Source organism: Sturnus vulgaris, chromosome 26 (assembly GCF_052056855.1).
Source record: "Sturnus vulgaris isolate bStuVul1 chromosome 26, bStuVul1.hap1, whole genome shotgun sequence".
Lineage (NCBI taxonomy): Eukaryota > Metazoa > Chordata > Aves > Passeriformes > Sturnidae > Sturnus > Sturnus vulgaris.
Window position 1 is genome coordinate 2,733,241 of NC_142268.1, and position 14,132 is coordinate 2,747,372.

Genomic DNA, 14,132 nt, shown 5'->3' on the forward strand with positions numbered 1-14,132 from the left:
TCCCACCACTCCCCCGTTGTGTTTTTGGTCCCCCCGACTTGTCCTGGGCATGTGTGGATGGAGCACGGGGTGCAGGAGGGAGGGGAGTGCAGGCCCTGCCCTAGAGGAGCCGGGATCTGCATCCAGGTGCTGCCACCCCAGAAGCATCCCCAGCTGCCTTCCCGCCGGGGTGTGGCTCCCCATCCCGTCCCACCCCGTCTCATCCCATCCCGCCTCATCCTGTTCCATCCCGTCCCACACCGCACCCTCCCCACCGCGCGACGTGACCCCCCAAAGAGGGGAACCACAGACACCCCCCGGGGGCAGGCGGGCTCCCAGCTGCGCTGGCGGAGCCCACAGGGATCGGGATCCCGTCGGGAGCCTCACCCGCCTCCCCCGCGCGCAGACGGGAGCGGGGTGCCCGCAGTGGCCGGCAGACGTGTGCCGAGCTGCTGCTGGGTCTCAGCTGAGACACGTGTGGCTCTGCCTGGAGTCTCCGGGGACAGACCCAGACATTCCCTGCTCCTGGCTGTTTGTTTTATCCGCAAATTGCTGGCACGCCGTGGCTGCTGCAGGGCCTTGCACGGGGTCAGGAGATGCAAGCCGCAGGCAGCGGTGGCCTTGGGGACATCCAGCAGAGGAGAGATCCCTGCCAGGCTGCCAGCCTCCAAAGAAATCCCAAATCCCAGTGAGGTGCTGGCAGTGACAGCGTGGGGCAGAGACCCCCTGGAATGCCGGGACAGGACTGCCAGCCCGAGGGCATCCGCGCTGGCAGAGAGCCTGGAGAGCCGGCGCCTGTCCCGGCTTGTCCCAGACCACCCAAAAACCGGTGGGAAGGCGGCGCCTGACTCACAGCCGTGTTTTGGAAGCTGAAATCTCCCGCTCATCACAGGAGCTGCCGTTGCCGCCGCAGCCCGTGCCCGCGGGCTCGGCACGGAGCCACCCGCCGGGCGCTCCGGGGCCAAACCCTGCGGCGGGGCGGGCAGGACGGGGAGCTGCCGTGGGCAGGAAGCGCTGCTGGCGGCCGCGGAGGAACCCAGGCCACACATCACCGGGTGTGGTGGTACCTGGAAAAGCATGGGCAGTGTTTGGAGAACTCCTGGATACCCACCCCCAAAAGCAGGGGGACACCGCTGACTGAGCTGGGCGAACAGAGAGGGGCTGTAGGAGAACCCCCCATGCCAGCCCCAGGTTATCTGAGATGTCTTTTCCAACCTAAATGGTTCCATGGTTCTCTGTGATGCACCCCCGGGCTGGTCCTGGCTCTGAGGGGATTGGCCAGGGGTCAGGGGCTGTGCCATGCCGGCCCCCGGCACAGGGGATGCGGCTGAGGGGGATCCGGCAGCAGTTCCCGTGGAGCTCAGCACGCCAAGCCGCAGGCTGCTGCCCGGGAAACATCCCACATCGGGACCCAATTACCGGCAGGAATTGTTTTGTGAAATACCAAACCCTCATGGCACGGCCCGAGATTGGGAACAGATTTATCTGCGTCGCGGGTTGCTCTTCCCCGCTCTCCCCTTCCCTCCCACCGCACAGAGCAGCCTCGGCTGGGCTGGAAAAGCCCAGCATGAAGCTGGAGCAGATGGGATGAGGCTCCTAATGGCTGCGGGGGGCTCCTGGCATCCCTAAACCCTGGTGCGGATGCACAGCCCCAAGGAGAACAACGTTTCCTGCGACCCCAGAACCCACCAACAAAACCGGGTATACGCCACTGTTTATTCTGGTTTTTAATTGTAATCCAAATCATAACACAGCCGTAAAATGCCCCAACAATATGGAATAGGGAATGTGGATGTTCCCAAAGCATCTACCTCGGGGGTCAGAACCCAATCATACAAAAATAGAAAATAAGGTATTTTTATATATAATATATATATGATATTTATATAAAGTCAAGAGCTTTTTTGGTGTCAGAGCTGAGCTGGTATTTACACAGGTGACAACGGAAGAAATGAGAGAAGGAGTAAAAATAAATACAGGTGTGGGCAGAGCAGGGGGTGCGGGGCCACGCAGCCGCGGGGAGGGGTCCTGGGGGGGGGGACAGCTCCAGCTCCCCCCGCTGCCCGGGCTGTGCCCAAAGCTGTTCTGGGATTAGGAGAGCTGGGGGCAGCTGCCCTGGGTGATGGGCTCTGGGGAGGGGGACCGTTGTGCCCCCCAGCCAGGGGTGCCACTGCACCAGCCCTCCGGGCACCGGCGTCGCCTCCAAAGATGGTGGGAGCCTGGTCTGAATGGGCCTAGGAAAACCTAAACTGAAATCCATTTGAACACACACATGCTGAAACTTTAGGAGACAATAACATACATGTATTTTTTTTTATATATATATAGAAAAATATATATCTATCTCTCTCCAATCTGATGCAGCGTGCACTGCCTTTCCTGCCACTGGCAGCTGGGGCCGAGCCCCTCAGGGAAGGCGAAAGCGCAGATTCCCTCTAGACCTCGAGGTCCTGGCCAGAAACGTCAGCAGAGTACCGAGAATTAATCCAAAAATAAATAGGCCCAGGGCTGCCGGCCAAGGACACGTGGGGGGGGGGGGGGGGCCACGGACACCCCTCCGCTCCGCACCGCACCGGCAGCAGGGAAGGGCACCGGCCACTCTGCCGGGCACCAGGTGGGCACTGGAGCATCCCAGGTCATCTCAGCCCTGCTCCAGCCATGAGCCCCCTCCCCTGCTCCCTGGCCGGCAGGATGGGAATCGAGCCCCCTGCGACTGCTTAACATACACAGGGATAAATAAGGATCTTTTTATCTTAATAAATATCAGGTATATGGTTTGTACAATATACACATAATGCCCCTGTCTCCCAGCTCCGGCTCGGCCGAGGGACGATTCACACGTAGTTCTCCTCCACGCTGTCCGTCTCTGAGGAGAATTTGGCCGCAGCTGGAAACAGAGAGAAGTGGTGAGAGGGGTGCGAGGGGCGAGCAGGCGCTGCGGGTCCGCGCCCGCTGCCCCCTGCCCCGCCCTGCTCACCTGAGCAGCTCCCGTAGTGGCGCACGCCGATGGAGCGGCCGCGGTGGCAGGTGGCACGCCGCAGGTGGCACGCCGAGGGGTAGGTGACGTTGTTGTTGCCGCAGAGGGCGTGGTCCAGGCTGGTGGGCTCAGGGCAGGGGGCTGTCCGGCACATCACACAGTGGGCGCTGCCTGTCTGGTCCACCACGCAGGTGTGGGTGCCAGGACACACCACGCTGGAGCAGGACTCTGCAGGGAAGCACAGGGTTGGAATGACCCCAGGGATGGCCACCCCCTTTCTACAGCCACTTCACCCCAGGCAGGCTTTGGGCATCATCCCAGGGAAATCCAATCTCCTCCCTCCTTCTGTTACCAGGGGACAGAGCAGAGCCAGAGGGTCCTGATCTCCCCCATCAGTGATGTTCCCAAGGTCAGGGGCTGGCAGGGCCGGCGTCCTGAGCACAAGGGAGCGCTCATGACCTTGAGTCCCCAGGCTCGGCCCTGGCCAGAGCTTTGCCACGCGGGAGGAGCCAAGGTCCAGCTGCAGCAGCAGAGTGCGGGGCTGAGCCCGCTCGGCGCAGCGGGACCTGGCTGGGCCAGCGGCCGCACGCAGGTGCCTTGGCAGGGAAGCAGCAGCCACTGCGGCCAGGCTGGCAGCTGCCGTGCTGGCCCCGGCGAGAGGGAAGGGCAGGGTCACCCTGGACCAGACCCAGCACTGGAACGAGGGCGCACGGGGGTGGAGGGAGCCTGCGCAGCAGGATCAGGCCCTGCACAGGGTTCTGCTGGGGTGGGTGGAGGCTCGTGCACCCCCATCTCCCTCCACCCTCCTCTCTTTCCCTGATGGATTGGAAGATTTGGCATCTGCAGCTCCCAACTCCCATTTCTTGCCCCACGTTTCCCTGCGCAGCCCAGAGCTCGACAGGCAAAGCCTTCCAGAAAGGAGGGCTGGAAAAATAACCATAATCCTTCTGACAGCTCTTGGCAGGGCTGGGAGGATCGCTGCACTCTTTACAAAAGAGGAAAAAAAGGGGCTTGACGTTTGTAAATGACATTTTAGGGACTGTTACTGCTCAGCCTGTGGCAAGGCCAAACCCCATTGCACCAACAATCTGCAATGTCCCCTCAGGGGGCAATGAGACCCACGTCCTGCAGGGCCCTGCACCAGGACAGACCTCCCCTCCTTGTACCACAGGGAATGGGGACAGGATGGGGATGGGATGCAGTGGGGTAGGGGTACGACTGCACCTACTTTTGCATTTGCCTTGGTACATCACTTCGAGGTCGGGGTGGTCTCTGCACTTGGCCGTCAGCAGATCACACTCGTCCCGGTAGGTGTAGCCATCGGAGCCACAGACCTGCAGCTTGCGGGGCAGGCTGGAGCAGTCGGGGGCACAGGCACACTGGGGACGCCCGTGCTTCATCTTGCAGACCTTGTCGGGGCCGCACACCACCCCCTCGCAGCTCTCTGGGGACAGAGGGCAGCAGCACATGAGGATGCAGCACTGGCTGTTCCCCACCAGGGAAGGGTCCATACTGCCTGGCCCCACAGTGTGACACCAAGAGGGACAGGGACAGCATGGCCCTCGTGATCCCAAACGCCCCCCGGATCACAGCACGCGTGCTGACGCCGGGCTGTCCCAGCAGCATCTGGATCTGCTCAGCTCCTCCAAGGAGCAGGTCGTTGGCTGCGACTCCACACAATCCTCCAGTGCTCACCCCAGCCGGAGCCCCGGCTCCACTCAGCACCAGCTCACTCCTTCCCATCTATTTATTCTTTGGAAGGAGACATTTCTTTTTCTTGTGCAATGGAAAAATCTATCTCTACAAGGCCCCAGTTCCTCCAGAAGGAGCTGGGCTTCGTGAGTTGTCCGGGCGATGGGGAATGCCGCTCTCAGCAGACAATGCCCGGCCCTGTCTCGCTCCGTGACTGGAACACAAGAGCGGGAGGCAGCAGCCAGCGCCGGTCCCCAGACAGGCAGATGCTTTGTCCCCCCGGGTCACCTCCCGGCCAGCGTGGGGGCCAGGTTCAGGGGGTCCTGCCAGTGCCCCAGGACCGTGCCCACGCCGGCGGGGATGGAGAGGGGCCACCAGCTCCAACCAGGGGCCCATCCTGGTGTCCAGGGGCCCAGAAACTGGTGCTTCTGCAAGGACAGGCAAAGAGGTCAGTATCAGGGATGGGGGGCTTTGGCTGGGGCAGCTTTGCCTCCCAAAGCACACACATCCCTCACCCCAAAAACACCCCCATAGCTCCCAGGACACAGGCACTGCCAGGACCCAGCAGCACACATGAAGAGGAAGGTAGGGCAGGACCAAAAGGCTTCCCAAGGTGGGGATTCACCCCGAGAAGGAAGGATCCCCGCAGACAGGGTGTGTGCTGGGAGCTCTGGGAGACACAGAGGGGGATTTCCCTGTGGGAGATGGGCCACCTTAGGAGACATGGAGGAGGAGGGGGAGAAAAAGAAGGGGAAATTCCCTGTCTGCTTGGCCCAGCTGTCCCTGGGGGAAATTCCCTGCTGGGAAACACTTTCCCATCTTGCTCTCTGATTTCCATAGCTGTGGCCTGTCCCAGGGAAGAGAAAGCTGAGACTGGGGGACCCCAGCACAGAAGGGGACAGCTCCATGTCCCAAGGCTGCCAAAGCAAACAAGACCCTATCGCCCTCCAATCTGAGATGCTGCCAGCAGTGCAGAGTCCAATCATCTGGACTATCCCAGCAAGGGATAGTTGGAGCAGTTGGAGAATCCGCCCATGACCCCAACCCTGTAGCCTGGCTTCCCCCTGCACTGGGTCCTTGGGGGGGACACCGTGTCCCCAGCAGCTGGAGCCAGGAATTTCACCTTCCCCCAGAGACCCATTTGCAGAGCCCCCAGGGTCCAGCAAGCACCATCCCTGGCCGCCCCGGCTGCAGCCCACTTTATCCTGGAGTAACCTCTCCCAGCCTCACAAGCCCAGGGAGTGGGAGCACAGCTCCTCTTATCCGCCTTCTTCCAAGGCCTCTGGAGCCTGGTGAGGAGCAGCACCAGCTCCATCTGGATGGGACAGGCAGGGCCTGGCTGAGGGTGGGGGGTTGTGGTGCACGTGCTGGCCAGGCTCTCCAGTGGTTTCCTCAAAGATCCTGCTGCCAGATATCAATAAACCCGGGGAACCGTAGCCCCCACCATGGTCTGTGGCCACTATCAGCCCTCCCCGGGTCCCCCAGCCTCCTGACAGAGATAAGTGAAGTGAGTGCAGACTCCTGCTTGAGGACTGCCCGTCCCCACTTTACTTTGCCTCCAGCCCAAGGGAGCCCCTGGAGAGGGTCCCAGTGCTCCCAGCTCCCTCCAAGCAGAGATGGGGCCAGGGCCAGGATCTCACTCAGCTTTTGGCTGGCACAGTGTGCAGCCCCAAGCTGCAGCAGGACAGGCCTGAGGAGCTGCCATTGCGGCAGTGCCGAGGGGTGCAGGGCGCTGGGGGAAGTGGTTTTGTTAAAAACCTTTTCCCCTTTAAGCAAATAACAACATGACCTTCCAAAGCCCTGCTCCTGCCTCCTGCGGGCAGCAGGTCCTTGAGCGTGTTCTCACACAGCCACGAAAGTGCTGGAGGATCCGCAGCTCCGGCACACGCCAAAACATCTGGCGGGGCTGGAACTCACAGCTGGAGAGTTTCCACTTCTGGAACTGCCCGTTACATAAAGCCATTTCACACACGCGCTGGGAGGAGCGAGGGGCAACGGAGGGGAAGAAATAGATCTTCTTTCCTTAGAAAAACCTGACGAAGTTTCCTTCTGAGCAGCCGTGGTGAGGGCAGGGGAGGGAGGCCCCAGCGCAGAGGGGTTAACTTGGGAACAGCCAGCCCCAGATCCTCTCCCTGAACTTGGCTGCCCTGCCAAGACCTGGGTCATGAATCCCTCTCCACTGGGAGAGCAACTAAAATACACTCAAAACGAGAGCAGCCGGGGGACACAGGCTGTCCCGCCAGCCCTGATCCACAGCAGCATCCGTCCAGGAGCTGCAGCAGCAGGAGCATGGGGTCAGCAGTCCCTGGGGTCCCTGTGCTGTCCCAGACCACCAAGGAGAGCCCTGTCTGGTGAAGGGCAGCCCATCTCTGTGCTGCTGCATCACCCACAGCTGCAGACTCTGAGTATTGCACTCAGGGCTCCACACATTCCCCACGGGCAGAGCTCAGCCCCACAGCAGCCTCTTACCCCCCAACCTCCTCACCTTTGCAGGGGTGGCAGGTCACCAGCCCCAGGAAGCCCAGCAGGCTGATCTTGTTGCCTGGGTAGGTGTAGTTAGACCAGGCCACATCCACGTTGCCATTGGCACAGCATTCTTCCCACGTCACTCCTGTCTTCAGGATCATGGTGCACTTGGCCTCCTTCCCCTGTTGCAGCCAGCAGATTCCACCTGTGGAGAGGGCAGAGGGTGAGGGATCCGTGCTGTGCCAGGACCCCTGTGAAGGGCAGCGAGATCCTGGCTGTGGCTGGACTACCTTGGGGAAGAGGCACCGGGATTACTCCAGTGCCTGGGACAAGTCGGGGAACCTAGAGATGCTCTGTGCCAGCGCCTGTGGCAAAAGAGTTGTCCTAAGGCAGGCATTCCCAACTGGCATGGCAACTCAGTGCCCCTATGGCCACCCCAACACTGCTAGCCCTCTTCTGACAACAGGCTCCAAATCCAGCACTTGGATCACAGGGATGGACCAGTTATCCCAGCACTCCCCGTGATGCTTTGGGAGGTGCCCAGCTTGCTAGCCAGGATCTCTCCCTTGTCCTACCCTGCCTTCATCTCTGCCCAGTTCCTGCCTGGCTCCACAGAGAGGGGGATCCCAGCCCTGGGCAGCAGACAGAGTGGGGCCAGTGGGTGGCTGCTGTGAGTGCTGGATCTCCTGGCATGTGCCAGTGGCCTCAGAGAGGGATGGAACTGTTCTCTGACACGGGAGCCCGACACCCACAGCCTCTGCAAGGAGCATCTGAGCCAGCGGCTGGAGCACAGGGCACTTGCCCCAGCCCTTGGGTCTGGGCCAGACCCGCGGCACCGGATCCCTCTGACTCAAAAGCCTGTTTGTTCCGTGACCCACCAGCGAATCAGTTAGATGAATTTTTTTTTTTTTTGTGAGTGATTTCTTTGCAATTTCCGCCTCTGCAAACCAGCCTCTTGTGACGCTTATTTGGGTTCGTGCTCTCATTAGCTGTGCTTGAGGTTTGCTAAACGGCGAAAGATGGAAGGGAGGGATGGGGGCAGGGACGGGTCTTGCGCTGCCAGGCGGGAGTCGCTCCCCTCCTAAGCAGGATTCACCCTGCTCCAAAGCGGAGCCCGCTCCCTCCCTAGACACCCTGTGCCCCCCTCTTCCCCACGCACACGATTCTGGTTCGGTCACAAGCACACGGGGCTCCCAGCCCGGCTGCATCCGCGGGGCAGCCGTGGATGGAGCAAATCCCTCGGACTGCAGGAGCCAGCGCCTGGACACCTCGGGCAGCGCCAGCCGCTCCAGCATGAGGCTGCCATCGGGGTTTATCCTCCGCAGATTTGTCCAATTGCTCTTCCAAGCTCAATTTCCCGTTACAACACCGCCCGGCCCCCACTCCCCACGGAACATCCAGCATCGTGCGAGGGGAAGGTGGAAACTCCCGCGCCGCTGCGGGAGAGGCGACACCGGAGGCACCGCACGGCTTCGAGGAGCTGGGAAGGGCTGATAGAGCCTCGGGCCGGGGTCTCGGGATTGCCTCTCCCACTGTCCCGACACCGCCCAGGCACGGCGAAAGCCGCTAGCACCGGCAGCGGAACCAAGCTCCGAACTCCACACCCCAGTCACGGACCGGCCCCGCTCCCAGCCCGTCTCACCGGGACCGCAGTCCCGAGCCCGCAGCCCGGGAACAGGGATCCCCCGGGACACACCGGGTGCGGGATGCCGGGGCCAGACAGCGGCACCGCCGCGATCCAGGACGCGGCAGCGGAGCCGGGCGGGACCCGGGCGGTCGATCCCGCCGCGCAGCCACGGGACCCGCCTGACAGAGGGATGACGGGGACCGGGACACCCGAGCGACACCGCCGGGCACCCGGCAGCCGCCGCTCCGCCCGGTAAAGCGGGTTTGCGCCGCCGAGAGCCCGGCATCCGCCCAGCGGGACGGGACAGCGGTGCCCGGGGCTGCCGCCCGATAACGGCGCCGCGACCCCGGGCCGGGCCGCCCCCGCCTCGAGCACCTGCCGGCGGGAGCGGCGTTACCGGCGGCCGGGGCGGAGCGGACCCGGCGGACAGGCTGCGCCGGGAACCCCGCCGGGACCAGGACCCCCGTGGCTCTTACCGTGCGCGGCGGCGGGGCTGCAGAGCGCCAGAAGGCAGAGCGCCAGCCGCAGCGGCATGGCCGGGCCGGGCGGGGACGGGCCGGGACGGGCCGGGGCGCTCCGGTGACCTGTTGCTGTGAGGCGGCGGCGAGGCCGACGGAGCTATAAAGCGGCGGGGCGGCGTGAATCACCGGGCGGGGCGGCGCGGGGGGGCCGGGGCGGGGGCAGCGGCGGTGGAGTCGGGGGGCAGCGAGGGGGATGAGCGCGGGGGGGAGGCGGGAGGCAATGAGGGTCTGATCGTCACCGAGTGGGCGGGGGGCGTCGTGTCCGTGCGTCCCCCGGAGAGGGCGGGGACCGGCACCCCGGCACTGAGATGTGTCGGGGAAGATTCGGGGGTGCCCTCCGTGATCGGGGTGGAGTGGAGCAGAGCAGTGTCTGGGCAGACCCCGAGGCGTAGGGGAATCCAGAGCGCTCCCCTGCCCGACCCTGTGCTGCCCGCACGGCTGTGCCTTCCCCACCCATCCTCGCATGAACCCGAACCTGCCTCCTCCCAAAGCAGTCCCAGCTGGCAGCAGGGGTACGGTGTAGGCTGTCTCATCTCTGGCTCTTGTCACCTCTGCTCCCCAAACACTCCCACAGCTCAGCTGGTACCCAGCATTACCCCCAGCGCACAGAGGGAAACTGAGGCACCACCCGGAGCCTTGCCAGGCAAGGAGAGGAAGGAGAACTGTGGGGCCATACCCCCGTGGCACGTGGCTCATGCTGTCCCTGTCCTCCACAGATGTCTCCATCACCACAAAGACAGCTTCAGCTGGCTGCTGAACAGTTCCCCTGGGCTGGGGAACTGCAGCTGGGCCAGTGCTGCCAGGCTTTCAGGGGCTGGACAGGACAAGGGAGGGCAGCAGAGAACCCAGGGCAAGGCAGGTCAGGTTTGGCCTTGCTCCTTGTTTGGTGCCACCACAAAGAGCTCACCCACCTGTCTGAAGGGTCTGAAGGGTGGTCAGGATGCACCAGGGACCATCACCCTGCTCCGCAGACAGAGCTTTGGGGACACAGGGCTCTCTGCCACAGCCCAGGGCCCTCTCAAGCCCCAAGTGCCTTGTCCGGCTCCTGTCCACGCAGCTGAGGAACGTTTCACCCCGTGTACTGGCCCCAGCTGAGGTCATGTTTTCAGCAGGGCTGAGCCGGGCTCTTTCAGAGAGGGGCCCTGGCCGCAAGGCCCACGGGACCCTGCACCACCCCTCCGGCCCAGCAGCAGCCTCCCTCCCGGCTCTGAGTGGTGCCAGCACAGCACGAGCAGCTTGGTTTGGTGTGGGATGGGGTTGGACACAGCTTTAGGCCAGTGGGACATGGAGCAGCCTGAGTCCCATGACAGGGGGAGCGGGTGCAATGCCATGTGCCAGCATGGACAGAGAACAGTGTCACTGGCACTGCTACATCTCCATCCCTCCCTCCATCCCTCCAGCCAGCAGGCTGGCTCTCACCAAGGCAGATCTTCCCTCCCTTCTCCACTTACAGCCCTTTGCAGCCCTGGGGAGGGGTCGGGAATGGGGAGGGCCCAGGGTTTATCCCACGTGGCATTGGTGCCACTCGCAGGTATAGGAGCCCTGCAGCACCTGGCACCTCCGGACAGTGTGTGGTGGGGACAGGAGCACTGACCGTGGGACAGTGGAGGGTCCCGGGGGAAAGGACAGAGCCAGCAGGCCCTGGCCCTGCTCCCAGCCCTGTCCTGGCTGGCGTGACCCAGGCTCACTCGGCCGCCTCGGAGCGGTTGCCCATGTAAGGGCAGAGGGCTGGGGAGCCAAACTTCCAAGCGGGATGTCCGTGAGCGAGTGGGTGGTGATGCACTCACTCACATGCTCCAGGATGCGAGAGGAGCTCGCAGAGGCCAGGAAGGGATTTTCCTTGGCTGCGAGTGGGGTTGCACAACCGCCGTCTCTGGCAGGGAAGGGGTCAGACCTCGCTTGGATCAGCAGGCGCTGCTGCATCTATAAGAGAGCAGCCAGGCTCCTGATGTAAAAGCAGGAGGAGTCTGGTGGCCAGCAGGGAAGTGGGTTCTTGAGGCAAAGGGTGCTCAGAGTCCTGATGAGGCTGCCCTGCTCCCAGGAAAACCATGATGGGGGGCTCTGCTTGCCACTGTCCTGGCTGTGGCTAAAGCAATTTGCCTGTGTGATACCACGGGCGGGGGCCAAGGCTGGTTCTCAAGCAAAGCTGGCAGCAAAATTCCACTGGCCAGTCCCACGCAGAGGGTAATGCTGCTTCCCTGAACCCCACGGACACCCCAGGGCATGACTGAGCTCCAGCAGCACCCACGGAGTGAGTGGGGCGAGGAGCTGGCCTTGGATCTGCAGGAAAGCAGCCCTGCGGCACCCAAAGGAAGACAGCAGAACCCCTGGGCCAGGGCTGGGGGTGGTGGCAGGCACTGGAGCCAGGACAAAGGAGCCCTTTGGAGCACAGTGAATGGTGGCTTCACATCTGACCTTTCCTCTGGGCACTGGTACCACGCCGGATCAGGACTGCAGCAGGATTTTGGGACAAGGTTCAGACCCAACCATTCTCCCCCCAAACCCCAGCTGCTGCATGCTGCTGCTGGGCTCCTTTAAGGAGGGAATCTCGCCTCTCTCATCAGTTCAGGCTAATTAAACTCTGCTAAACCAATTAGAGCTGCAATTTGCAACAAGACATTCTATTGAGAAGAAGAGCCCAGGGTCAGGGCAGAGGTTTCATACCGCCGGCGTGGATCTGTGGGCAGGTGTTGGCCCTGGATGTTGCCATTTCCCTGTCGGATCAAGGTGATCCTGGCCCCATTCCTCTCCTCACCGCAGTAGGATGCCCCAGTTTCTCTCATGCAAGCAGAGATGCTGCCAACCACCGCAGTGGGGAGAGGGGCTGCAGGTGGGGGCTCCACAGCCCCAGCTCAGGTTTATCCATGAGCCCATAGGACCCCAGAAACCCTCGGGAACATGCTCAGCACAGCAGGGTCAGCACTAGAGCTCAGTGTGCACCCAGTGAAGGGGGACAGGATAGAGCCTCGGTCACATCCTTTGGAGCACGTGGCTAGTGGCCAGAGCAAGGCGTGAGCCGAGGGCACGGCCCCGCGGCTGCTGCCGGCAGCCTTAACCCTGGGGCGGGATTTTCTCCTGTATCCCCACGGCTCCAGCCCAGTGAATTGACTCAGTGCTTGTTTGGGGAGAGAGTGTCAGAACGGCACCTTGATGGGTGCACTCCACCCCCAGCGCTGACACGGAGCTTCGCCCCGCGCCCCGGGGCGGCAGCGTCACCGCTCCGTGCCTCAGTTTCTCCATCTGCTGAGGCGAGATAATGCTCCTCTGCTTGATCCTGCGCTATCTCCCAGGAAGGTTGCAGGGATTAGTTTGCTAATGTTTGCAAGGAGCTTTGAAGATGAAAAGCCGTGAACAAATGCCAAGAAGTGCTGAGCTGGATTCTCTTCGCCAAGTAATCTTTTCATGTTCCTGGGACACTTCCACTTCTGTGGATGAAGGAAGGCAGGGCGGGAGCGCCAGCATTCAGAGAGGGCCGGGAGGCTGATATACATTCCCAAGACCCGCCCCTCCAAATCTGATCACCCATTCTGTTTGATTCCTGATCAAATTCTGATCCCTCCTGCTGATGCCCAGACTCAGACCCCCTCCCTGCTGCTGGCATCGGCATCCCCAGCACCCTACAGGCCCCAGCACCACAGGAAGCATCACCCTGAGGGGATTCACTCCCTCTCCCCTTCTCAGAAATGTCCTCCTCTTCTCCAGTGCTTTGGGTGTCCCCAACAAGAGCCACACTTGTGCAACCTCTTATTTTTTAATATTTAGTCTCACTGCCACCAGCTCTGCCCGGAACTGATGGGAGATGCACTGGGCTCTGTCCATGCTGGGGAAATGCCAGTGCTTGGAGCCAGGAGATGCAAGCAACATGGAGTGAGGACTGGGAAGCCTGAGATGTGGGAAAGCAGTAGCCAGAGCCAGCAATGTCATCCCATACCATCCCGCAGCCTGGCCTAGAGAAGCCACTTCTGACAACACGTGTCCCTCTCAGCCAGGAGCAGCTCATGGCTCCAGTTTCACCTCTCCTGTCTACACACGCCAATTTCCAGCCGCCTTAGCGAGCTCCTTATGGAACAATCCCGTTGCCCACATGGCTGAGCGTGGTGGGGTTGGCCTGGCCGGGCTCAGCCACGCGTGACACAGGCTCTGTGTGTGTCTGTGTGTGTGTGTGAGTGTAAACAAGCCGTGAGTCAGCGCCGGCGGCCGTGCGGGCTCCCAGCGCGAAAGCTGCCTCTGCCGCGGTGAAGGGCAGGAGCAAAGCGAGCCTCGAGGGAAGAGCTGGCAGCGCCGTGGAACGTCGGGCAACCGTGTGGAGCTGAACTGGGTCCAGCAGAGCTGGGAGTCGGGAAAACCTCCCGGGTCATTAAAGTCTCCTGGCTCCTTGCTGAGACTGGGGAGAGGCACTGCTGAAGGAAGTAGAGCTGCACAGGGAAGGGCAGCGGCTGCTCCACTGATCTTTGCTCCCAGAGCAAGGTGCTGGTTATTGGGGTGGGACAGATGAGCTGGTGACTGCCCTGCTCCCAGCCAGGGGGAGGACATGGACCCCATTGGCACTACAATCCCAGCATCCTGGTCTGGTCAGCCTGGTGGCCCTGGAGGATCCCCATCCCGTGGGCCACTAAAGAGCAGAGGCACCACAGGTCACATCCTCCCTGGAGCCCACATCTGCCACACAGCCCCTGTCAGCCAGAGAGCCTCATTGCTTGGCCTAGGCTGGCAGTTGTTAGAAAAGCATGTTTTTCACATTAAAATTTCCCTTGAAGAACAATGGTTTAAACCAAGCATAAAAAAGGAAAGAATCCAAAAAGAAAAAAAAGAGAAAGGAAAATTTTTGGTGGAGCCCAAAAGCAGCCCCCTGGGACCATGAACTTCCCCT

General features: G+C 61.9%; 1 protein-coding gene across 1 annotated transcript; it reads right to left on the reverse strand.

Annotated features, from left to right (window-relative positions):
• Window positions 1–1,681: 1,681 nt before the first annotated feature.
• Window positions 1,682–9,330, reverse strand: FSTL3 (follistatin like 3). The gene is made up of 5 exons (XM_014882932.2): window positions 9,218–9,330; window positions 7,134–7,319; window positions 4,185–4,400; window positions 2,957–3,184; window positions 1,682–2,866 (listed from the first exon to the last, which is right to left on the reverse strand). Exons 1-5 carry the CDS (start codon window positions 9,273–9,275, stop codon window positions 2,814–2,816), a joined length of 741 nt encoding a protein of 246 aa, XP_014738418.1. The 5' UTR covers window positions 9,276–9,330; the 3' UTR covers window positions 1,682–2,813.
• Window positions 9,331–14,132: the final 4,802 nt, after the last annotated feature.

Excerpts from the sequence above, each read along its gene's own strand:
- FSTL3 (XM_014882932.2), bottom strand. The coding sequence starts at position 9,275 with ATGCCGCTGCGGCTGGCGCTCTGCCTTCTGGCGCTCTGCAGCCCCGCC. Across the intron at positions 7,320-9,217 it reads CAGCCCCGCCGCCGCGCACG|GTGGAATCTGCTGGCTGCAA; the intron begins GTAAGAGCCACG and ends CCCTCTCCACAG. Across the intron at positions 3,185-4,184 it reads GTACCAAGGCAAATGCAAAA|AGTCCTGCTCCAGCGTGGTG; the intron begins GTAGGTGCAGTC and ends GCTTCCCTGCAG.